Here is a 27303-nt window from a genome sequence, read left to right on the forward strand (position 1 = left end):
GTTTTATCCAATTTAAACGTTGATTTCTTTCAAAGGCTCATATCGATTTAAATTAAATAAGGCTGTTGAATCTAACCTTATTTAAATATACCATTTAAAGTGGAGTTTACTTATAAAGCAATAACCATCATCTGTAACATATCACTCCGCCTACGCTTAGTCGATTTGTCATCGTCATGTCCATGTCATATTACCGCTTCGCTGTGCCGGTTGCTGTTGTTATTGTTTTCAGCTTACTGTTATTTGAGGTTTTTAGTTATTAGTTTCAATGTGATTCACAGTGTAGGATTTTATGTTACATAACAAGTTTAAGTGTGTTCATTATTAATATTAAAATATGTCTCCTCCAAAAAGTAAACTGTGGAAACACTTTCAGAAGAAAGATTCCAAAACAGCCATTTGCAAGATTTGTTTGAGAGAGGTGAAGTTTAGTGGAAATACAAGCAATTTATTAAAACATTTGAAAAGTAACCATAAGAGTGTTAGTGTTAACCAAGATGATGAACCTGCATCAAAGAGTGACAAACAAAGCCTATTACAAGGTAAGCCTACAGGAAGCGTCTTAGTGAATAGACCTTTAACCTCTTTAGCTTCTACATCACATTCCAGCTTAGATTATAACGATCCTTTGGCTATAGAAGTCTGTCCAGTCAACGTAGAAGCTGATAAAGCGGCTTTAGTTTCACCAATAACTGAAGCATTTAACAAGGCCCGTGCTTTTGCTGTAGGTGGCATTCGCTACTCCAAAACTGTCAATAGTATTCTTTATTTTATCTGTAAGGACAACCGTCCATTTGCTGTGGTTGAAGGTGAGGGTTTTAAACACCTCATGCATGAACTGGCCCCAGCATTCAAGATCCCTTCAGTTGACTTCTTAAAAAAACAGCTTATTAATAAATATGAAGCTGTTTCCAGTAGATTGAAAACCAAGTTAAACAAAGCTACGCATATTTGTCTTTCAACAGATGTTTGGACAGAGACAATGGCTGAGAAATCATACTTGGGAGTCACAGCCCATTTTTTAGATGGTATCAGCATCATATCTATTGATCTGGCATGTAAGCAGTTAGATTCCAATCATACAGCGGAATATCTTGGTGAGAACCTGACAAAAATCTTAGCCGATTGGGAAATCGAGAAGGAGAAAGTAATCAGTATTGTTACTGATAACGGTTCAAACATAGTGGCAGCAGCTCAAATTGCTCTTCCTAATAAGCAGATGCCTTGCTTTGCCCACACCCTTAATTTGGTTACAATGGCAGCAGTTTCCCATCCGGATGTAGTAGGAATAATAGCAAAAGTAAGATCCGTAGTTAAGTACATCAAAAACAGTGTCATCAACTCGGACAAATTGAGAAAAATTCAAATTGAAAGTAACGTTCCAGAAGGAAAGGTGAAGAAAATGATTCTCGACGTTAAAACGAGATGGAACTCGACCTATTACATGGTCGAACGTTTTCTGGAGCTTTTGTCAGTAGTGAGCCAGATTGTAATAAATGATAACACCAGCCCAGAAATGCCAACTGCGGTGGAAATTTCAGATCTGCGAGACCTTGCATCGCTCCTGAAACCATTTGAGTTTGCTACTACGGATATATCTGGGGAAAAATACATAACTGTATCAAAAATCATTCCTATGATCAACTGCCTAATTTCTCAGTTAGGAAAATTCAATGCCACTAGTACATCTATGAAAGCGGTGAAACAAACCTTGGAGACGGAAATGGCAAAACGGTTTGGAAAGGCTGAGCAAAATTATCGCCTAGCCATAAGCACCCTCCTCGATCCTCGATTTAAAAATATTCATTTTCAAAATGCATCAGCTTGTGGAAGTGCCATTTCCAAACTGAAAGCTGTCTGCAAAGAAGAGAGTTCTCAGTCATCTGTATCTGGAGATTCCAGTGAAGAGGAAAAGACTAATCCTGCGTTTGACTTTTGGCAAACTCATAAAGAATTGGCCCAAGGGAAGAACAAGAAAGGAAAACAGGCTGACTCTTCAGAGATAACTTTGTACCTTTCAAATCCTGTGACGCCTTTAAAATCCCATCCATTGGAAGCATGGGAGGACATGAAAAATGTTTTTCCAGCCTTGTATAAACAAGCAAGAAAGAATTTACTTCATATGGCTACGTCAGTGCCCAGCGAGCGGCTTTTTTCCAAGGCTGGCTCCACAGTGAACCAACTACGCAATCGTTTATCAGCCAAGTTTTTGGACAAACTTGTTTTTTTAAATAGTGTGTCAGATGAGGAGTGGTTCCTGTAGATGTTTTACATTTTGTTTTTGATGTTTTTGTTTGGCTCACTTAACTTTGATTCACAATTCTACAAATTTTCTGTACATCAACTTTTTAATAAGCTTTTTAAGTTGTAAAAATAAACGTTCGTTTTACATTGTCTGAGAGTTGTCTGATTTTTCCAAAACACATCAATCATGAAGTAACTAATTTTTGCTATTACAACATCTGGTTTACTGTTATAGGCTACTGTTTATTTCAAAGTAACATCATTAGCTGCAATTTTTAAGAAATTATTCTCTATGTTAATCTAAAAATGAAAATGTTTATAAAATGTTAATGGTAAAATATATAACTTTAAAATGGAATGGGGCATCTACAAAAACCTCAAAAGTTCTTTTAATAATACAGGCCTTACAAAATTTTAGTTAAAGACACCTGAAACCCATGTGCAAAAATGTAAAAAAAATTTCTTAGTGATATTATTTTTTTAATATAGAACAATAAGAATTATTCTTATCTCTTATGGTGCTTGCTCTTAAACTAATGTATTATTCTTCTAATTATATAGGTTTTAACTGCCAATTTCATTACAACTCACGATAAAGGCATACATTTTCATTCGATACCGTACTCATTCGATACTTACGGTATCGATACTTTTTATTCGATACTTTACTGGTATCGATACCGCAGATTCGATACGGTATCGATACCAAGTATCGGAAGATTGGTGGTATCGCAACGTCCCTAGGTACAACTAGACGCCTGTCACCAAAATGCAGCAGGTACAACTAGACGCCGGTACAAGTAGACATCGCCCCATTCAGACGATCTGTCGGAGAAATAAATATGTGCACTCGAGTTTGAGCCTAAATATCTCTGAGATGAATTATCAGATTTTGTTGAAACAAAAATTAAATGTAAGTTTGTTTAAATACATTTTACGTGGTAACAATTTAAAAATTTTCCGTTTACCAGAAAAATTTATATAGTTGAAAGATCCTAAAAAGTACCGGTTTTTAAGGAACTCTGCACTAACACTGAACTTTAAAAATTAATTGTAAACAAACCACTGAGCCAATCTTTCTGAAATTTTTATGGCTTATTGGTAGGTTTATTGTTAACATTTCCATTCATTTTAAAATTTTTACTCACAATAGTTTTTATGCTGCTGTTAATTTTTAAAACCTATGCTAACATCGTTAATAAGACGCTAAAAATTTCGTTCAAAATACCATCGTGTTTGTCGTGACACAAGAAATAACACCAATATGATAGATTTATAATGCGAACAAAGGTGTTTTTTAAACAGATTTATATTTGTAAACAAAAATTTCTCCCGCGACTGGCAGCGGGCCGCCTGGTGTGCGTACGATATTTCCCAGCCGGGCGGGAGCGCGGCGAATCTGCGACGTTGCCGATGTGTACCTGGCCAGTGGCCACCACACTGACATTGCATGGGCAGCCTATTCACTCACGGCAAACAACTTTGAAAATCAATATTTAGCTTCTGCCTTAATTTTTCGATCGTTGGAAACATTTTTTGCACGTAAAAATCATATAAGTACCTTCGTATCGCTCCCACGGTAAATTGGTCCACATTTATCCTTGTTCCGATGTTAAAACAATTGGCCACATGATCATACACGGGATAACGTTTGTCACAGCACTTTTCTTTTTCCGCATGAAAGAAACAAATCGCACTAACTATCATCTGTATTTCACCATCGAAAAAATTCCGGCGAGGAGCCATTTTCGAATAGATGTTACCGACCGGTGTAAAAATCTAAGACGAACTGGTTAGCTTGGTTAGTCATCTCTCATAGCGACCATAGTTCAAGAAAGGTGGGAGCTAATGTTTACATTCCATTACTCATCGGATATTCCAGCTGAACGCAACACTTCCCGGAAAGGGTGATGACCGCTCCGATTTATACTCTCAGTTGTATATTTAAAAGTGGCAAATTAAAGAAACCATAAAATAAATACTGGTGGAAAATATTTACTTGGCGTTTAGCTGTTATAATTTTTTAACTAGCTCAATCAACACAAAACAGTTGGCTTGTTGCTTGTAATACAAAATTAATTTTTCATACCACCATAGTTAACTTATTATAATGTATTTGTTTCATGACTAGTTAATTAGAATATATTGTTAGTAAATTTATGTAAATTTCAAACTAAATATTGATATACACAGTTGTTTGCCGTGAGTGAATACCGATGCAATGTCAGTGTGGTGGCCACTGGCCAGATACACATCGGCAACGTCGCAGATTCGCCGCGCCCCCGCCCGGCTGGGAAATATCGTACGCACACCAGGCGGCCCGCTGCCAGTCGCGGGAGAAATTTTTGTTTACAAATATAAATCTGTTTAAAAAACGCCTTTGTTCGCATTATAAATCTATCATATTGGTGTTATTTCTTGTGTCACGACAAACACGATGGTATTTTGAACGAAATTTTTAGCGTCTTATTAACGATGTTAGCATAGGTTTTAAAAACTAACAGCAGCATAAAAACTTTTGTGAGTAAAAATTTTAAAATGCATGGAAATGTTAACAATAAACCTACCAATAAGCCATAAAAATTTCAGAAAGATTGGCTCAGTGGTTTGTTTACAATTAATTTTTAAACTTCAGTGTTAGTGCAGAGTTCCTTAAAAACCGGTACTTTTTAGGATCTTTCAACTATATAAATTTTTCTGGTAAACGGAAAATTTTTAAATTGTTACCACGTAAAATATATTTAAACAAGCTTACATTTAATTTTTGTTTCAACAAAATCGGATAATTAATCTCAGAGATATTTAGGCTCAAACTCGAGTGCACATATTTATTTCCCCGACAGGCCATTCCATCATGAAATCTTAAAATGCTATGGGAAGGGAAACAGGTCTGCGACGTAGGAAGTAGTGAAGGAAGTAGTCAATGCGAGTAGTCCAGAGTGTGGGAACTGTTTATGACGATTAAATTAAGGTATCTACAATCTGAAAATGCTATGGAAAGGGAATGAAACAGGCCCACGATGTAGGAAGTGGTGAAGGAAGTAGTAAAGACGAGTAGTCCGGAGTGTGGGAACTGTTTATAACGATTAAATTAAGGTACCTGCAATCTTAAAATGCCAAGGGAAGGGAGGGAAACAGGTCCGTGACGTAGGAAGTGGTGAAGGAAGTAGACAATGCGAGTAGTCTGGATTGTAGGGACTGTTTTTGAAGATTAGATTAAGGTATCTGCAATCTTAAAATGCTATGGGAAGGGAGGGAAACAGGACTGCGACGTAGGAAGTGGCGAAGGAAGTAGTCAAGGTGAGTAGTCCGGAGTGTGGGAACTGTTTATGACGATTAAATTAAGGTATCTACAATCTTAAAAAGCTATGGGAAGGGAATGAAACAGGCCCACGATGTAGGAAGTGGTGAAGGAAGTAGTAAAGGCGAGTAGTCCGGAGTGTGGGAACTGTTTATAACGATTAAATTAAGGTACCTGCAATCTTAAAATGCCAAGGGAAGGGAGGGAAACAGATCCGTGACGTAGGAAGTGGTGAAGGAAGTAGACAAGGCGAGTAGTCTGGATTGTAGGAACTGTTTTTGAAGATTAGATTAAGGTATCTGCAATCTTAAAATGCTATGGGAAGGGAGGGAAACAGGTCTGCGACGTAGGAAGTGGCGAAGGAAGTAGTCAAGGTGAGTAGTCCGGAGTGTGGGAACTGTTTATGACGATTAAATTAAGGTATCTACAATCTTAAAAAGCTATGGGAAGGGAAGGAAACAGGCCCACGATGTAGGAAGTTGTGAAGGAAGTAGTAATGACGAGTAGTCCGGAGTGCGGGAACTGTTTATGACGATTAAATTAAGGTATCTACAATCTTAAAAAGCTATGGGAAGGGAAGGAAACAGGCCCACGATGTAGGAAGTGGTGAAGGAAGTAGTAAAGGCGAGTAGTCCGTAGTTTGGGAACTGTTTATGACGATTAGATTAAGGTATCTGCAATCTTAAAATGCTATGGGAGGGAGGGAAACAGGTCCGCGACGTATGAAGTGGTGAAGGAAGTAGTCAAGGCGAGTAGTCCAGAGTGTGGGAACTGTTTATGACGATTAAATTAAGGTATCTACAATCTGAAAATGCTATGAGAAGGGAAGGAAACAGGCCCACGATGTAGGAAGGGGTGAAGGAAGTAGTAATGACGAGTAGTCCGGAGTGCGGGAACTGTTTATGACGATTAAATTAAGGTATCTACAATCTTAAAATGCTATGGGAAGGGAAGGAAACAGGCCCACGATGTAGGAAGTGGCGAAGGAAGTAGTAAAGGCAAGCAGTGTGGAGTTTAGGAATGGATTAATGTATCTGCAATACTAAGACTGCTTTCATAGTAAACTAATGATTTTACCCGAGCAAAGCTCGGTCCCCAGGTACTAGCTTCTGATTTGTTCATTTCTACATCGATAAAGTCGATAATAGTTCGTTCGTTTCAAAATGTTAGTTTTAGCAAATTTCCCTATTGGGAAGTAGTTATTACAGGAGGTGGTATGGTAAGACCTAGATCCGAGACCGATTTACTTTTTCATTTTGATGTCCCCAGAGGCCAAAAACACCATTCGTTAAAATTTGTATATATGTTAATATATTTATATAATATATAAATATGTAATTTTGAGGTTGTCCAAAAGGTTAGCCAATTAGCACTGAATTTAAAAGAGTTTAAAAGAAAAGTTTATATTAAATGTTTGAAAAATAATGTTGGAGTTCGTCCTCTTGAGGTTGACTGTAATATAACTTGAATATAAACTGGTTTTCTTGTTGATATTGATTAATTTAACTTAGATTAAATCTGGACTCCTTCTTTGAACAGTTTCAACTTTCAACTATGGCTTCCTTTTTCTTCCCAATATCAATGTTCACATAGGTCTATTGTTGAACACATGGATCACTGTTTCACTGCTTCTTGAATTTTGATTCCTTAAGGACTAATTTTGAAATTACATGATAAGAAATTTTGATGTATTGCAATTCTCTCACTTATTTAATTAACTAAGTTGTGTGCTTTGTACAAAAAATATACAGGCTATGGAATGAATATTATTAATGGTTAATTGAACATAAATGAAATTGTATAAATTAGGAAAATGAATACCAGGCCAGCCTTTCTGAGGAGTGATTAATAACAAAAGTTAACATTTTAAGAAACTAGCTAAAAAATGAATGAATGAAATGAACTATTACAAGTAGTACGTAATGAAATCCCATTTGATTTGATTAAGCTGGCGGCAAACACCTGTTTTCTGGACAAAATCCTTGCGTGGGAAGCTCGTTAAAACTGTAGTGTGGGGTAAAATATTTCTTTTCAACTAATTTCATTGAATTTTGGTTACTGAAGCTAAACATCCCATCCAAGGTCCGGCTGTTGCCAATTTTATTCAAAAGAGTGCTATTGAATGAGCTATTCACCGAGTGCAAGTTATAACTGTAGTTTTGAAATATAAAATACAAAGTTTAGTTTTAAATTTAATTTTTTTTTTAGAAAGTCATAACCTGAGTTGGAAGTAGAAAGGAATTTAGCATAATGTTCACAGGGGGGATCTAAGCGAATTAGTGCTTTAAATTATGTAAATAACTTAAGTTAATATGAAATATTTAATACATTTTGTAAAAATGTACGAATATAACAAAGACCAAGCGCTATAGGCTATGCAAAATCACATCTTTTAAGGCTAAGTTACCAAATATTTAGTATGGATGGAGCTTCTTGTTACCCAAAAAGTGGAGATAGAGAGGTGTTACCTAGCTTACAAATAGAGCTCTTCCAAAATATAGTTATTTTGATTTTACAATTCATTGTATATATATCACCGTACCATCTCAAGAACTGTATGATGTTAATACATTATCCCATGTCAAGTCGAAATATGCAGATAATCTAAAGTAATTTTGGAAAGCTGGAATATGGGAAACGTGCCTCCACCATCACATCACGCACGGGGCGTCCCTTGATCCTTGCGGGAACTGGACCCAAACTTGGCCGGGGCAGTTTTATCTATGGCCGGGGGCCTGGCTGAAACAAAACTAAAAGTATATAGATAAGGAATGTTTTTTTTATATATGCTAAAAGGGACAAAACACAAAAGAGTTTATAGGTTAGAGATTAGAAAATGGTAAATACTTTAAAATTTGTCTCTCAATCATTACTAGCTGAAGTTTGTATATTTTAATCGTTACGGAATACGTAATTTTAATATTGAATGATGCAAAATCCGAGCCTTCTTATAAATAATGAGCTTGAACAGCTTTACAATGAAAAAGAACACGACAGTTCCTCTAACACTTTCTGTCAGGGTCTGAGTTCAGGTGAGTCCGATCTACCTAGGGGTTATAAAATCAACAAACTGACAACATTTTATTAGCCTATATTTTTTTCAGAAAATTCCAATGCATCCAAACCTAAATTTAAAAGAACATAAAAAATCTTATCTGGCCCTGCGCTCTATAGGCCTGGGCCTAGGCCTAGTTTTAATTTAAATATTATTTTAGGTACTGGGGTACACTTCCTTATCTGTTGGCACAAACAACCGAATGAGTAATATTGATTATTTGATTGTTTAATTTGATATATATATAGTTAGGTTAACCTTACCTAACTAACCGAACAATCGAATAATCGATATATCGATGGACATTTTCATTCGGTTGTCTGTGCCAACAGATATGGAAGTGGTAATTATTGCTTTGAGGGTGACCAAGAGTACCTACTATAGTAAGTTACCGTTTATATCATTAGAAACTAGATTTCTACCTGAAAACAATGGTGCAAAAAATTTTCTGCTGCCACAAAAACTGAATTTACTACAATTTTTTTAAAGTTTATTTTAATTTTTTATTAGGAATATTGAATCTGCACTACAATGTTTACACTGTAAAATCAAAGTTAATAACACAATTCACATTTATTGATGGATTATAGCCTATGCCATTTTAATGTAACTAGGCTATAACTTATATGTATTATTTGATCAAAATTAATTAACATTAATAAACACCTCTAGGTCGGACATATTTAGCCTAATCTGGATCTGGGGACTGGATTATTAAAATTGAAGAAAGAATTCATTCCTAGTTCTTCTCTTCACTTACCGTAACCAAATGGCTTAGGCCTAGCTTAGGTTTTGACCATGTAACCGTTATGTCCCATAAGGATAATAGCCTACTTAGTGTAGTGGCAGTTTTAATCAAATTAATAAACAACAAATTGACACTGTTCTAACCTAACCTAACCCAACCAAACTTCTTGGGCAGTTTAAAATTTGTTTTATAAGTTGAAAAAGACGTGTGAGGTTGGTAGGTTGGATGTTATGTGGACTCGTCACTGTATTAAGTTAAGTCCTTTGAAGGTAGGTTAGATTAGGGAAGTTAAAGTTAAGGTTACAATGAATCGAGCTGCGCATTTTCAAATTATTATTCACTACGGTACCGTATGTATTATAATTGGGTACTTTTTACAAAGTGCTTAAACAGTCTGGAAATAATATAAATCAACTACTCGATTCATTGTAAGCTAAACTTTACCTTCCTAATCTAACCTAACTTCAAAACACTTAATACAGTCACAAGAAGTTATGACTTGACTCAGGTTCAGACTCCCAGATGCTCCTCAGATACCTCTGACGTAACGTCGCCACTTCACTCCTCATTGGCTGCATTAAATAAAGACGAAACCCAGGTGGCAGTGATGCCAGGGATAACTAACCAAAAATCATCTGCTCTCATGGAGAAGGAGAATAAGGGAAATGAAATAGAAATAGGCAAACTGAATAATCATGGTAGCGGAATATCAGCTAGGATCTGTGATAGTCCCCAGCAGACGAATATTGTAACTCCGGCAAAAACCTACTCTATGGCTGTGTGTTCGAAACAATCGAAACCAGTACGAAATACTTGTGTGGAAGAAGAATCAAATAAACGTGAACGTGATTTGACGAAGCGAGCGAACAAGAGTGAACCCATAATTGGTATTTGTGACAGAAACTATGAATTGAAATCAGCTTGTAAACAAAGCCTACTCTTCGTGTCTAGAGTCTCTCCTAGCACCACAAAGGACATCTTGAAGAGATTCCTTGTTGATAAAGGAATAAATAACATAGAGTGCACCGAGCTGAATGCCAGATTCAAGTCATATAAATCGTTTAAAGTGGGTGTCCCGGTAAGCTGTGCTGACACACTGTTGAAACCAGACTTTTGGCCAAATGGTGTTCTTGTGAGGCCTTTTATTCCTTTCAAGCGTGATTCTGATGTTAGGGGTGCTCCTGCCTCTTTTTTAGGCCGGACTATCTACTTTTCAAAGAAGACATAGGCCTAATGGAGCAAAGGCCTAAGGAAGTGGATAGGCCAGGAAAAGAGTTGGACAGAATTGTAAATAATTGTATATGTGTAATTGGGGTGCTGAATGTGCAAAGCATTCGTGGAAAGGAATCCTTGTTATCTATTTTTGTTGAAGATGAAAACATAAACATTCTTGGGATTTGTGAACACTGGCTTGTCTCAGAAGAGGTGGACTTCTATAAATCAGTTGCAAATCTTAGTCTGGCTAGTGTGTACTGTAGGAGGAATGCCAAATGTGGTGGAGTCGCCCTATATGTTGATCCAAGATTGGAATTCGCTGTGTTAAATGTAGAAGAGTATTGCTCCGATTTTAATTGTGAACTTGCGGCTATCCATGTTGCTAGCCTTGATGTCATTGTCGTCTGTGTATATTTCTCCCCAAGTGGAAATTTTAAAGTTTTTTGTGAACATCTTGAAAACTGCCTAGCCTTTTTGGAGGGTAAAGCTGCCAAGATAATCGTATTGGGAGATTTCAACGTCAACTTCATCGGTGAAACTCCAGAACGACCCATATTACTAAATCTGTTGAAGGCATATGGTCTCTACCCAACCATATCTCAGCCTACAAGAGAGCGTTCCTGCCTGGATAATATTGCAGTCAACCTGAATACCTGGGAATACAACAGCACGGTGGTAGAACCATTTGTTGCCGATCACTCGGCTGTACTTCTAAGGTGGTCCACTTCTGAGGCACGGGTAAGTCCCTTTTTTTCTTGGCGTGCTAACTATACATTCTATGCTAGAAGGATAGATATTGATAAGTTGGATTTATTCAGAGTAGCCCTTGGTAACATCTCGTGGTCAGATACTTCTCCTGGTGGCTCATGCAGCTTTGAAGCATTTTTTTTAAAGCTAAGGTCTGTTTTTGATGTGTTTTTCCCTTCTATTGTGAGGTCAGCTAAGCCAATGTCAAAACCCAAAAAACCAAGTCAGGGTAGGATAAGTGCAAATTCCGATTGGTTTACGCCAGAGCTAGCCAAGTTTAAGTGTTCCATGCTTGCCTTGAAAGATAGGTATATGTTGTCCAAATCTGACAGTGACAGAAAATGTTACCTTAACATGAAGCGGGCCTATAAAACACGCATTATCGAGGCTAAAAAAGAAGCTAATGTGAATATGATTAAATCAGCGAAAAACCAATGCAAGGCTGCATGGGATGTGGTGAGGTCAACTACCAGCTGTCATGTGCCCTACAAGCTACCTTCCAGCCCTGATGATTTTAACGATTTTTTTATTGAGTCTGTGAACAACATTGTGACTAGCCTAGGGCCTGTTAGAAACATCCAGCAGGAGGCCGGAAGTGACTTGCATACTTCTACCCTGCATCATTGGCAACCTACCTCTTCAGCAGAGATTTTGCGCATTGTGGCAAAATTTAAGAACTCTAACAGCCCAGATTTTTATGGAATGTCTGCATCTTGGCTAAAGAACATTATTGATGTCATATCAGCCCCTCTGGCCACTGTTATTAATGATTCCTTGGAAAATGGTATTTTCCCCCAATGCCTTAAGACCTCAAGGACTGTGCCAGTCTACAAAAAGGGCGATCGAGAATCTCTTGCCAGTTACAGGCCTGTCTCCATAGTGCCTGTTCTGGGGAAAGTTATTGAAGCCATAATATCAGCCCAACTGACACAGTATTTGGAAATGAACAGCTTAATATCAGATGGGCAGTATGGTTTTAGAAAAGGGAGGTCCACCACTGGTGCGATTAAGAAATTGACTGACTTGGTTGGTGAAGCATTCGAGGCTGGTGACACGGTGACTCTCACAATGTGTGACTTGAGTCGGGCCTTCGATTGTGTTAACCACAATCTTCTGCATGGGAAATTGAGAAGTTTGGGAGTGGACAGTGTGGCACTAAAGACGATTGACTCCTATCTGGCTGGAAGGCATCAGGTTGTCTCTGTGGAGGGCGCAACATCCAAGCCCAAGAGTGTCAGGTACGGTGTCCCTCAGGGATCGATCGTAGGTCCGTTGTTGTTCCTGGTAATGATTAATGACCTTGATAGAGATGGAGGGGTGGTGCTTTTTGCTGACGACACAACCCTGGTGTCACGGGGTCCCCAAGTTGAGCTGTCCACTGCAGATGCCAACAAACATCTCTCCGTAGCATCCCGCTGGTTCGAAGGAAATGGGTTTCAGCTCAACCAGGAAAAAACCCAGACACTTGTCTGCAGTCTGGCAAGAAATGCCCCACCTAATGAACCAGTTAAGCTACTTGGATTCCATCTGGACAGGAAATTGGCGTGGAACAATCACATTGGCAACGTTTGCAGCAAACTTTCTAGGGTGTGCTGTCTTCTGCTCAAGCTGCGAAATTTTATTACTGAACAGTACCTGCTTAACATCTACCATGCCATGTTCCACTGTCATGTGAGCTATGGCCTACTACTTTGGGGTCATGCCGTTGATGTTGAGGACATATTAGTGATCCAGAAACGTGCTGTACGACATATTACATTTAGTGACCGCCTTGCCCATTGCAAACCCATCTTTGCAAGGCTGGGGATATTCACGGTTTATAGCCATTACATCCTCGTATGCTCACTGATGATCCATGACAACTACGCCAACTTTCAACTTCGTTCAGCGGTTCATGACCACCATACTAGGCAGCGCGGGTTGCTTGATGTGCCCAGGGTTAGGCTGACAAGATCCCAGAAGAGTTACAACACGGGAGCAATACAAATCTATAACAAGCTGCCCAACTCTATCAAACAGCTTGAGAAAAAGCTTTTCTTAAAGAAGCTGGTCCCTCTACTCAAGTCAAGAGCCTACTATTCCCTAAAAGAATTTTTTGAAGACATTTTCCCAGAATCTTCTGACTGATCCGCCTATCCACATTGCCAATGTTGTAAATATATGTTTTGTATTTATGTCAGTTTGTCTAAATGTATATTTTTGATTTTTGAAAGTAATTGACGCCATCAATCCCTTTTGGGTAAAAGATGAAGATACGGTAATAAGGTAATAATAAAATGAGTTCGCATAACACCCAACCCATCAACCTCACATGTCTAAATAAGAACTAAAGTAGTTCATAATAAACTCTACCTCTTTGTATAAACTTACTCTTTGTCATCTTTGGTTTCTTCTTCTTCCCTAGACAATCCTTATAATTTCAATAGTTTATGTTTGTGTTAGTCTAGTCTCTAGTCAGTCAATTCACAGTAATGGCGACAGAGACCAGCCAACAAGAGGCATTACAGTAACTTAATAAACTTCAAAAAATCTTAATAAATTCAGTTTTTGTGTCAGCAGAAAAGTTTTTACACCATTATTTTCAGGTAAAAATCTAGTTTCTAATGATATATACCTAAATTACTATAGAACTCTTGGTCTCCCTCATCGCAATAATTTCCACCCCTGGAGATAGCTTACCATAGATTAGTACCCACTTACCAAATTTTATCAAAATCGGACCACAGGGTGTGGTCTCTTAGTTTACTTAGCTTTGTAGCCTACACAACCCTTACACATATACACACAAAAAAAAATTGTATTTCATGGCTAGGGTGTTAAGTGAGTTTTTGACTCGAGCTCAAGTTTCACGACGTCATCTTTGCCTTGGTCGGAAAATGGGTGATGGTTGAAGTTTTTGCATGGTATTTGTAAATTAAGTTAGCCCATTACAAGGTCCTTAAAGTATGATCACTGTGGATAGGAAATCTAATACCCGGTAGGATCCGTAATTCCTCTTATGTTGAATCCACTGTTAAGGGAAACATTCATTATTATCGGTGATTTCTTTATTTTTGTTTTAATTTACAATCCATATTCCATCTGTTTTTTAATATCTTCAAACTCATTTAAATTACAGACAAGAGACAAACTGACATAGCAAATATGTCTAAGTTCCTTGGTTTAATAATCGAGTTATTGAGTTAAGATAGCTCGTATTAGAGAATAGGATAAGAACTAAGTTACTCTTGTTTAGGCAAAAATAATTGCCTTTAAACTTATGTTCGCTACCGAACGTCGCATATATGCGACGCCGCGATCATTGCCACGGACCAAGGTTTACAATTTAATCTTACACATAGACTGGCTGTCACTGGCAGTACACGCAGACAATGGGCGAAAACCTGTTAAACAGTGATCATTTACTTTGTAATAAAAGTACTCTACAATCTTGTTTGTAAATAATATAGGCCCTATTCTTGTTTTTTAGGGGCCTATAGTTTTGATAACCTTTTGTAATGTCGCATATTTGCGACACCCGGTCTACAGCGAAGACAATAGTGAAAATGATTATATTTTTCTTGAAAAAGCCCATACCGGTACGCCGCATATACGCGACAGTTCATTTTTGTTTACTTTCACAGTAAGTAAAAAACAGATTTTTCAATTACAGTTTATATAATTGAACAAATATAAAAGGTACATGGGATAATGCAGCATAGATACAGCATACGTATACATAAGTTACAGTGATGCAGCAAAGTGAAAAACTGTTTTACCTACGACCGTTTTTAAAGTAGCCATTTCAGTCCAGTTCTTAAAATTGAAAAGTTTCACTTTACAGCTGTTTACTTTCATATCCGCATAGTTTCATTTCATATCCGCATAGTTTTCTCATATCCACACAGGTAACGGACCAATGAGGTTCAAGTATTGAGAGAAAAGAATTAAAATTGTAATGCTTCGAACGTCAACTAATCAGCTGATCAGCTGATCAGTTGACCAATTTAATTGTTGATCCGACTTGTTCATGTTGATACTCGCGTATTCTTAATTAAGTTGGTGGAAGTCCAAAAATAAATGAAATATTTGCCGAATTGTACCTGATACAATATTATTTATGGTAAGAATGCTGCTAGCAATCTAATATTTAACGAAGTTTAACAAACACGTAATTACAGGAAATCAGCTGATTATACAACAAGTCGTTGCATCACTTTCAGTGGCAATGACAATACACGACATAACCTCTCTAAAAAGTTATCAGTAGTGATTGTTAGTAATTAAATCCAGATTGATGGTAATTAAAAAACGGTCGTAGGTAAAGTAGTGTACGCAACTCGCGTTAATAGTCTTTACGACACTCGTAGAAGTTTTTAAGGCACGAGCCAAGGCTCGTGCCTTAAATTTTCTACTCGTGTCGTAAAGACTCACTTAACGCAATCGTTGCGTAAACTACTATTTCCAACTATCATATGACGTCACCAATGATCTTATCCATAGACTAAGCAACGCAGTTGTGCGACAGACATCCCTGTAGACCACCGCAGAGAATTCAGTGCCTTCAAATAGACTGTTACATAGATATAAGCATTTTGATAACATTGGAACATAAATATGTGACGTCAGTCTATTTTAATGTGACTGTCTATGGGTAGAAACCAGACGTCGCATATGTGCGTCGCTGGTCCATTTGAATGAAAAAATTTGTATTATTGCGGTAGCGAACGTGTTAAGAAATGAAACTATTCTAAACTAACGTATAACTAACCAAACTTGCCGTGGGTTAAGTTACCGTTTCAAAATTCCGTTTGATAACAGAAAAGGCATATGGGGAATAAGCTATCAAACAGAATTTTGAAATGTTACAGCAAGTTTGGTTAGTTTAGAACAGTTTCATTTCAGTTAATCTTTTTTTAGTTTTTGTTGATCCTGAACAATATTTAGGCTATTTATCGAAGTTGTCAGCTAATAAGTTTCAATTTGTTAACATCAATATATCGAATAAAAAAATAAAATGATGATAGTAATGAATACTTTAACAGGAAAGTACCGGTATTTCATACACCCCAGACCCCCGGCAGGCTCCCGACATTCTTCCCCTCCCCGTGAACATTTTGTTTTCTAGATTTCTTCCCTTAATTCCTGGGTTAGCCCCTCAGATTATGGGGCTTAGAGCCGCCTATGCACCTATGATCCGATTTTGATTAAATTTGGTGTTTGGGTAGACCATGGTCCATCTCCAGGGGTGGTGTTCATTTGTTTAGGCCTGTTTGTATTTTTAGTGATGATTTTTTTTTATAAAAACTCATAAAATAACAGAAAAATTTGATTAAAAACTGCTTAAAAGGTTTTAAAATGTAGTAGTTATATGCTAGTCCTTTTAACTGTAGGCCTAAACAAAACTGGGCATTTCCATTTCTGTAATAATTACAGTTCATGCTATTGATTCCCTATGTGATTTTCCGATGAAAACCCTTAAAATTATGGAAAAATCGGATAAAAAAAATAGCTTGACCGATTCTGATTTAAAGTTATTATGTTATGGACAGTGTAACTCTAAATAAAATGGCTCAAGCCCCAATACTGTAAGAATTAGGGTTGAAAAGTTATTGCAACTTTAGTCATTTTAGTCATAAAATACAATATTAGTTAGATAGCGGGGCCTTGGCCTTACTCCCACCGCTTTTTCATAATAGGGGTTGTTGACAAGCTAATGGTATGTGTCGATAATGCGTATTTCTTTGAATTTTTAGAAGCCTATACTAATAAACACTTGCAATAATCTCAATACTGTCCTGTAAAAAGCAAGTTTAAAAATTATTTTTTACATTTTTAGTTAGTTAAAACATTAATTTAGCTAAAGCCTTTTGTTGTACAGGAATAATTAATAGCCAGTGGACAATCTTGGATATTGTTGAGTCTTTAAAGGACTTTTTGACCAGCACAGAACTAAACAGACATAACTACGGCTTACACATACTGGCAAACGTTATTGAATCCCTTCAACCAGAGTTTTTACTCGAGAAGGAAATTGAGTTTATCGCAGGTTTCTTTTGCGGACAAATAAAGCAACACCACTCCTTTGTAACTGCTTCTTTGAAAGGTCTTGCAGCAGTGGTAAGTATGTAGAGATCAAACTTTATAAAAATGTAAACTCTAAAACAGGTAACCACTTTTATCATAGGCTACTGTATGTGAAGCATTCATGTAAATACAGTATTCACCTTTGCCAAGAACAAAGAACACTATTATTTTAGGGTACCTGATTGGTAAGTAGGCCTACACTATTTGAAGATAAAACGTGATGTCAAGTATGCAGCAATTTCTGTGAAGAGGCGGTCGGACAGAGCTCGGCTGCCGGCACTGACCGTCACTTTAACATTAGCGCATTCCTCGTTTTCTGGTCTATCCGTGTTTCAAAAATTATTTCACACACTCAAAACATTCTAAATGTATGTAGGATTAAGACTGTACAATATAAAATTCATAATGTTTAATTATAAGCCGAATAAAAAATAAATAATTTCTTACATTTCCTATAAGGAATAGCAATACTTTCTGCTAAAATATAAAATGACTGGCATTATGAACAATTATAGTTCAAACGCCATATTAAAGAGCATTTATTCATTAGTGTATTGAGTGTGAAAAATATTTATTTTTCAATGGTTAACATTAAGTTTTGTATTTTTTTTGTAAAAGCTTGCAAAAGGGCCTTGCTTGCCGACTTAGTACTAGTTCGATGACGTCCCGGCCGATGGCAGCACAATCGATTGTGGACTGCAGAGAACGTTTTCAAACCGCAATAAATCCAATTCATTTAAACTGGCCACAGATCCACTGAAATAACGTTATGTTGTTACATCCCTGATGTATTGCAATGCCAGGGAAGTGATGATATTCAATTCACAGGAATCTAAGAATCTAATATTTTCGGACTCTGTATTTATATATTAAAATATTACTGAGATCAGAGCAGGGTGTCTACCAACCGGGAAATCCGGGAAAACCGGGAATTGTACTTAAATTTTTACTGGCCATGAAATGTACGGGAATTGTCCTTAAATTTCAGACTATGTCCTTAAATTATTAATGGGCCATAATTTTATTGATCACTAGTTGGTTAGGAGCACATAAAAGGTTTATCAGATGTTTGTTTACATTTTCATAATTTATTACTAGAGTAATTATGCAATAAAAATGCCATTAGCAATCTCAAACCCATTAATATTTTATCAGACAATCAAGTGTCAAGTCAAGTACTTCCAAGAACTGTTGACTCAGCAGCTAGCTCATAAAAGTTGTATCACTTTTATTCCTTTACAACTTCTTTTTTTATTACTAGGGTAATTATTATTAGATCCCAAACCTAGTTTATCATGAAAATAATAGCTTTATAATGGCTGTTAAATTCCACTTCTTACTTGTACTTTCGGCTTGAAGATACAATTTGCCGCGGCCAGTGCCTAGTGCCATAAAACTGTTTATGGTTTCATATTAAACACGTAAATAATCTACAGTCTTATTTTGTAAGTTAACCCCTTTTTTATGGACATTTTATCTTTCAATTGACAAAACCACAAGCATTGTTGTTTGCAGTTTGCATTAATGTTTTATCACTATGTAGGCCTGCTTGGTTTCAAATTATGTCATTGCATTTTCTGTATCTTTGTCTTATATTGTTGGCTATTCAGGTTTCAATGTTTTTTGTTTCCCATATATTTATTTATTGAGTTGTATGCTTTAAGCAATCTAAATCTTATGAACTAGAATGGTGATAGTGACTTTGCTGCTATTATAACCTCATTTTTTTTTTAAATCAACTGCTTTTAACCAAATGATCAACAACTGCTTTTAAATCAAATGGACGTATAACCATATTTTTAAATCATTAGGAGATGGTAAAGAGTCTCTAGACTCAATTGCTACCCGGAAATTTTCTTCTTTTTTTTACCCGGTAAGTCTGAATTGATAATGATGTCCATTTCTTGAAGTTTGTCAACAATCTCCATAAATTTGTTGACATGATCCCTAGCATCTTCTCCATCCTTTATTTTATGAACTATTAACTGCTTTAATAATGTGGCTTTCCTTGCAGGACCAGAACTTTGGTAATTGTTCTGCAGGCAATCCCATACTTCTTTGGAAGTTTTGCAGTTTTTTACTAATTTCAATTCACTAGGTGAAATTATCAATATTAGTTCTGATTTTGCTTTAAGATCTTTAACTATCCAGACATATTTACCAACTTCATCCTCAGGACATTTGTTCTCCCCAGATACATATTCCATTAGGTTTTGTTGGATTAATATAGCTTCAGCTTGAATTTTCCAAGTGTCATAATTATTTCGTTTCAAAGGTTCAATTCTATAGCCAAAACTCATTTTACTTATTTTTAAGCACAGAATACTGTAAAATGATTATTTTATTTTTCCAAATGGCCCATAACCTTTGTTGGTGAAATTAAAGTTGAAAGAATAAATTGTTATAAACTCTTTTATTTTCTTACAAGCACAACACTGAATTATATTTAGTAAACAACAGCATATGTAAATTGTAAAAACATATGATGGTCCATCACTAATTCAGACTAGATGAGTTGGGTTGCAATATTCAACAATTTTCAAGCTGAGTTTACCAAGTTAAAAAACGCATTCCAAACACACAATCCTCTTCATTACTGTGAAGAGTCGTTATAACACACGAGACACGAACACGAAAACACTGAACATTTAACAAAAATTGGCCAATTATAGGACTGGTACGTTAGCGTCCGTGGTGTAGTCGGCAAAAGATGAGTCATGACTGGGCATGCGTACGCGTCGATGTCGGAGCGTGACGTATGTGCCCCCTCCCACTCCCGTTGTCGTCAGATCCTCGCCTTACATTGACACTGCCATCCATCATGTCTATTGCAGTATTGTAAATTAAATTTGACTCAAAGGATAATTTTTCATTGAGCAAATGGGTAGGACTGTTTTTAGATGATTGGTATATTTCAAACTCTTCGATGGTGTTCATATGCATGCCTTTTCTGCAGTAATGTAATATGTCCAGATTGGTATTAATGTCGGTGTAATTATGGTTTGTGTCTATTAGATGGTTAGCAAAGGCAGATTTTGTTGATTTTTTAGGCAGGTGTTCTTTGAATCTTTGAATAGCTGGGACAGTCAATACATTTAATTTTATAAATTCCTGTCTTATCGAAATTAGCAGTGTTTTGTACAATTCATCGACGCGTACGCATGCCCAGTCATGACTCATCTTTTGCCGGCTACACCATGCACGCTAACGTACCAGTATTATAATTGGCCAATTTTTATTAAAAGTTCAGTGTTTTCGTGTTCGTGTCTCGTGTGTTATAACGACTCTTCACAGTAATGAAGAGGATTGTGTGTTTGGAATGCGTTTTTCAACTTAAAACTCAGCTTGAAAATGAACCTTTAGGTTCGAAACCTGGGTCGCTGACCTAAATTCCAGGATCACTGACAAGTACTACAGGTATTTAACCTTTTTATTAGTTTAAAATTTATTTTCAAATGATTTAATGTTTGTAGTTTGTTTATATATACTTTTTTATCTTTAATATAACTAGTCCTCCGTACGGGAATCAAGTAGTCGATTAAAATTTAATATAATTCAGAACAGCTAGTTTACATGCATAAATAAAACCACCTAAGTTATAAACACTACCAATATGTCGGTAAATAATATATACGGATATCTTACTAATATTATAAATGTGAAAGTTTGCCTGTTTGTTTGTTTGTTTGAAGTTCAATCACGCATAAACTACTAGACGGATTGGGCTGAAATTTGGCATGCTGATAGACCATGGGGTTTATATATATACGTGTCCGTTAGCATGATAACTAGAGCAAAAAAGATCCGATTTTGATGAAATTTAATAAAAACGTGTATACCTACATTCATTTGAACGAGTTCGCGAACCAGCATGATTGGACTATGGAAACGGGGGTTTATGGGGGGATTTATGGGGTAAGAATTGGGTTTTCCCGTTTTTTACCAAAAAAACATAAAATTTAGCAATTTCTTTACAAACCACTTTGTAGAGCTTAAAAACAAATAATTTAGTATATTGAAGCGTTGTTATGCGCCTAATGGTTTAGAGGAATATAAAAAAATAAAAAAAATTTTAAATTTAAAATTCCATCTTAAAATATGTATGTATGAACATATTTTGATCAAATTTAGGAAATACATTAATTATTTCTAAACTATTAACATAAAAAAAAAACTTTTACCATTCTGTTGCAGCAAACATAAGTACTGTACTCGTTAATCCAATTCCATTAAAATAGGGAATAAATGTGATATTTTTAAGGAGACATTTTAGTGTAAATCCAATCAGGCAAATGGAAATTCGCTTAGTCTTGCAGGTTTGCTGCGGCGGGATATTTTACTTTATTCTGTATTTAGGTAGTATTCCTGGTTTATAAAAATATGCTAAGTTTTTTTTGTTTACATTTACATTGTTAATTGGTAACTATCATGAAAACCCATCAGCCTGATGAATGAATGAATGAATGATTTATTCCGTTAAATTTGCTACATAGTACAAATTTTACACTCTTTACTATAATATTAAGTTTACAACATAAAATAATCAAGAACAGAAAAAATTAACAAAGTTGTGAACTTAATGTTGAATTATACAAAAACTAGCAAAACGAACATAATAAACTTATAATTTTGTAGCTAGTGTTAATTAATTGGTCTTGTGGAATCAGCAGACATAGACGAACTCTGCCTGTACTGCTGGGTTGCATAAATGATTAGTTAGGATAAGATATCAGATAAGATAAGTTGACATGCAGGGGTGCCCAGCCCCCCCAAGGGCAATGGCGCAGGCCCCCCCAAACCAAGCCTAATGCCCCCCCTCCAAAACATGACATCTACACTCCACCCTTTCATTTATAACATTATAAATTATATATGCCTGTAAAATCTCACACCTAGCGTGGTTTTGTAGCCACTTTACTCCAACCAAAGGACTATATCACAAACATGTGAAATTGCACAGATGCAGAATTGTTGTACTGTAGCTACTGGATTGTATGTAAATATATTATACTCGTATATAGACAGACAAACAATAATTATAGGCCTACCTGATTCACTTCTATAATCTTTATTCAATTTTATATTTTTTGCATATAATTAAGTTAAATGCATTCATTTAAATGAGGAGTAATTTATAGATTGGAGTGGGTTGCCTCTTGCATATCAGGGGCGCACAAATTACTTTTGGAAGTCCGGCAAAAAACACCTTACACCGGCCCAGAGTCAACTTCCAATAGTATGAATAAAATAGTCACTAATTTGTTACTAGTTAATAAAAAATAATGAAGTAGCCTACATTTATTTATTTATTTATTTTCCAATAATCACATAACATCATATTCAGACAGGTGATTACTGATTCGTCATTGTTACAATATTTTATAGTCTCTATTACTCTATACTAAAATTATTACTAAAACTAGCTGTTACCCGCGGGCTTTGCCCCGTTTAACTTCTTAATTTTCAAGATTATCTCGTTCGCATGGCTCAATCAGGTCCTGGTTGAAGTTTGTTCGCTACGCTCACTCGCCTTTAGGTTGGAGCTCGTTCGCTACGCTCACTCACCTTTAGGTTGGAGCTCGTTTGCTGCGCTCACTTGCCTTCAGGTTAGCTCGTTCGCTACGCTAACTCGCCTCCAGGTTGAAGTTCGTTCGCTACGCTCACTCACCTTTTGGTTGCAAATTAGCTGTTGTCATAAATGTAAAAGAAATAATAGTGCTGCACCCTGTTGGTAATCCTTGTAACTTTAATGCTATTGAACATCATAGAACAGAACCAACTTGTTTAATTGAAACAGCTGTTAAGATTCAATAATTCCATTTCTCATAAGGTTAACATGGGAAACTCCAGAGCCACTGGGGCGGAGCACGAAAGGATTTTTGAAATAAGAATATGCCTATATGTTAATCGGGAATGTGAGCTATCATCATGCCAAATTTCAGCCAGATCCGACCAGTATTTTTCGCGTTCACTTGTCACAAACATACATCCATCCATACATCCATACATCCAAACTTTCTCATTTATAATATTAGTAGGATAAATTACATATGCTGAGCCTTAACATCTACACAGCTTCCATATTCCTCCAACGAGAAGAAGGCCTTCTCCAAAAGAAAGTTTTTTTAACTTCTTTTTTGAATTTAGGGAATGAATCAGTGTCCCTAATTGAAGAAGGTAATTTGTTATATATTTTTGGGCCCACATACTGAGGAGATAAATGGAATACTTTAAGTCCGTGTTGAACTGGTTTTATATTGTTTTTAAATCTAGTGTTGTGAGGATGCTCATGTTGATCTTCCATGAATGTGTCAAAATCACTTTTAACCCATTAAAGCCAGTTTAAAGATATAAGAATTATACAAAGTAAGAATTTTAAACTGAATGAAAAACTCTTTACTATGAGTAATTTGAGACACTTTGGCCAAGACTTTAACTGCTCTTTTTTGGAAGATAAAAATTTGTTCGGCAGACTAGAAGAACCCCATACTGTTACACCGTAATTCATGATGGAAGAAAAAAGCGTGGTATACTGCTAATTGTGTGTCTAAATTTGTAGTATGTCGAATTACCCGAAGAACAAGTATAGCTGATCTGAGTCTCTTTGATAGATACTTAATCTATGTTTGCCAACATTGTTAAGTCTTGTTTGAATTCCAATGTTTTTTGTTCGGGGCAGATTAAAGCAGTATCATCTGCATTTTTTGTAACATTATACAGGGTGACAAAAAAGTCTGGAAACGGCTTGATATCTTTTTAACTAAATTTGTTAGAAAATTAAAACTTTTCACATCATCTTATATGTATGAAAACTACTTTTTGCAAGCATTGCCATTTTTTGACCTTCACCGGCCCATGAGGAGTACCGGTAGGTACATAACCTTTATAGTCCAGTGCAAATAGCATTTGAGTAAAAAAATTCAAAAAACAAAGTTGAAACCTGTTGGAAATCATTTATTAAGGTCTCCTGAACCCACAGAAGAAAGTCCCAGAAAATCCCATGGGGGCTTTTCCGCCATTTTGAAAAATAAGTCGGCCATGTTGGATTTATGCAAGCGTTTACGGAAATGGGTGTTACTAGTAAACTAATTGACTTAAAAACCTCCTGTTTGCATAAAAATGTCTTGTAAACTCCAGGCTAGATATTAAATATAAAAATACCCCCGCCACAGAAAACCTGCAGACTAAGCGAATTTCCATTTGCCTGAATTTATTTTAAATTAAATCTGTTTAAATAACATTCAGTTTAACGAGTACCTAAGTTTGCTGTTACAGGTAGCCTAATAAAATGTGTTTTAGTAAAATATTAGTAGATTAATATAAAATAGATAAATTTTCCATTTTTAATCAATATATTTCCATAAACAAGCAAACTACAACATTTTACAATATTCTCCATAAGAATAACATAGGAAATTTTAAATTTGCAGTTTTTTAAGTTTTCTTCATAACCATTAACCGTACAAAAACACGTTGATATACTAAATAATTTGTTTTTTAATCTCTTTAAAAAGGTCTAGAGAGAAATTGGGAAATTTTGAGTTTTGAGGGTCAAAAATGAGAAAAATGAGGATGAAGTAATACCAGCATTTCAAAAAGAGTTCCCTACTGACCCCACCAACAAATCAAGATTTATTGCACTATTAACTGTACACCTCACAAACGTGGGATGCCAGGTTTCACAAGCTACATCTAACGCAGACACTCTCATTGTTTCAACAGCTCTGCATATTTCCCCAACCAAGACTTTGGTACTAGTGGGACAAGAAAGAGACCTTCTTGTATTGTTGATTACTCTCACTCGATGCAACGTATTCATGCTCATTCCTGCCAAAGGAAACACACCTCACCGCATTTTTAATATTAGGAAACTGCAAGAAGGTTTAGGTGAGTTACAATATTTGCTTTTCCTACTACACGCATTCACGCAGGTTGCGATACAACCTATGCCATATTCAGCAAAGGAAAAAAACCACGTAGAAGAAGCTCCAAAACGATGCAGGACTTCGGGAATCCGTCAGTATAGCCAAAATATATGGTGTTAGTAGAGAAGTAACTGACCTTAACATTGCAAGGCGCCGCATGTACATAAGAACGATAGCAAAGCAGAGACTTAGTGCAAATTTCAACCTCGCCTCTATTCCCCCAACCAAAGCAGCAGCCCTCCAATACACCCTGAGGGCTTATCATCAAATTCAGCAGTGGAAAGGTGTCAATCTCCCAGCTACGGACTGGGGCTGGAAGCTAAGTGCTAGTCAGGGTCTAATACCTGTAACAACTTTTCAACAACCTGCTCATCAAAATCTACTTCATCTTATATTCTGCAACTGCAAAGGCAATTGCGAGAAGTATTGTTTGTGCCGAAGAAGCTCGTTATCTTATTCTCATATGTGCGGACACTGTGCAGGATTTGGGTGCGGTAATACACTACCAGTTACTGAAGATAAACTTGACGACCTAATAATCTCCTAATAATCCTAATAATCTTGATAATCTAGTGGTAATATTAACTAGTGAATGATCCAGACTACTATATCCACAACGTTCAAACAAAACTTTGGAGCTTTAAGGGAAATGTGACGAAAACGGCCGGGCCGTCAAGCGTGTGAGCGAAAATGTATCGAACGCTTCTATTGGTTCTTGAGTAGGATGGTTAAAATATTTAGGTAAACCCTTTTAGTGTATTTGAAAGAAGATTTTATTCACTAAAATTTGTATTAAACGTTTTCCTTATAACAGCAAACCAAAAGGATACTTGGTGAAAAATGCTAATTATTAGTTACAATAAGTCAAAATAAATAAGTTTACAAGGGGGTTTTATGGGATAGAAATTTGTTTTTAAAATTTTTGACCGTCAAAACACAAAATTTCCTAATTTCTCTCTATGACTTTTAAATAGCGTACGAAAAACAAACAATTCAGTATCCCAAAATGTTTTTGTATGGTTAATGGTTATGGAAAAAATTAAAAAAACTGCATATTTAAAATTTTCTATGTTATTCTTATGGAGAATATTGTAAAATGTAGTAGTTTGCTTGTTTATGGAAATATATTGATTAAACATGGAAAATTTATCTATTTTATATTAATCTACTAATATTTTACTAAAAACACATTTTATTAGGCTACCTGTAACAGAAAACTTAGGTACCTACTTGTTAAACCTAATGTTATTTAAATAGATTTAATTTAAAATAAATTCAGGCAATTGGAAATTTGCTTAGTCTGCAGGTTTGCTGCGGCGGGGGCATTTTTATATTTAATATCTAGCCTGGAGTTTACAAGACATTTTTATGCAAACAGGAGGTTTTTAAGTCAATTAGTTTACTAGTAACACCCATTTCCGTAAACGCTTGCATAAATCCAACATGGCCGACTTATTTTTCAAAATGGCGGAAAAGTCCCCATGGGATTTTCTGGGACTTTCTTCTGCGGGTTCAGGAGACCTTAATAAATGATTTCCAACAGGTTTCAACTTTTTTTTTTTGAATTTCCCAAATTTTGCCATTTTGGAGCTAATTGCACTGGACTATTATTGTAAGCATAGGTTGATATGCACGTCATTTTAAAAATCTGGTTAAGTGGAGTTCATTGCCGGAAACCGCGTCAAAAAAGGTTCATCCGTTACAAAACGGCGGCAGTCCAAAGTTCTTGCGGAATACCTGCAGAGGCTTTAGAATTGGTAAATACTCATATTCAACATTAGCCGGGAAATCTGAAACCCGTTTAAATTTGTTTTGAAGATTGAATAATATTATTGAATAATATGAGCTAGTTGACTTTAAAATACAGTTTCAGCTCTCAAGCTAATGTTTAATACGAGTATTTACCAATAGTAAGGCCTGTGCAGGTATATTCAACAAGAACTTTGGACAGCCGCCATTTTGTAACGGATGAACCTTTTTTACGCAGTTTCCGGCAATGAAC

The 27303-nt window shown here is 36.1% G+C and overlaps 2 protein-coding genes across 3 annotated transcripts in view; both read left to right on the forward strand.

Moving 5' to 3' along the window:
- Positions 1-337: 337 nt before the first annotated feature.
- LOC128998297 (E3 SUMO-protein ligase ZBED1-like) lies at positions 338-2263 on the forward strand. The gene has a single exon (XM_054424377.1). The coding sequence runs from the start codon at positions 338-340 to the stop codon at positions 2261-2263; it is 1926 nt and encodes a 641-aa protein (XP_054280352.1).
- A 6086-nt stretch (positions 2264-8349) lies between these two features.
- Positions 8350-27303, forward strand: part of LOC128983672 (MMS19 nucleotide excision repair protein homolog) — a 147664-nt gene continuing 128710 nt past the window's right edge. Inside the window, exons 1-2 of one of the 2 annotated variants that reach the window (XM_054403059.1) lie at positions 8350-8577; positions 17171-17409. The gene's annotated coding sequence lies outside the window, so the exon portion shown is untranslated. The remainder of the gene's footprint in view (positions 8578-17170; positions 17410-27303) is intronic. The other variant, XM_054403060.1, reaches the window with a different exon arrangement.

Source organism: Macrosteles quadrilineatus, unplaced genomic scaffold (assembly GCF_028750875.1).
Source record: "Macrosteles quadrilineatus isolate MER2022 unplaced genomic scaffold, UCM_ALF_1.0 Scaffold_1__1_contigs__length_201487025, whole genome shotgun sequence".
Lineage (NCBI taxonomy): Eukaryota > Metazoa > Arthropoda > Insecta > Hemiptera > Cicadellidae > Macrosteles > Macrosteles quadrilineatus.

Coding starts and splice junctions, on each gene's coding strand:
- LOC128998297 (XM_054424377.1), top strand. CDS start 338: ATGTCTCCTCCAAAAAGTAAACTGTGGAAACACTTTCAGAAGAAAGAT.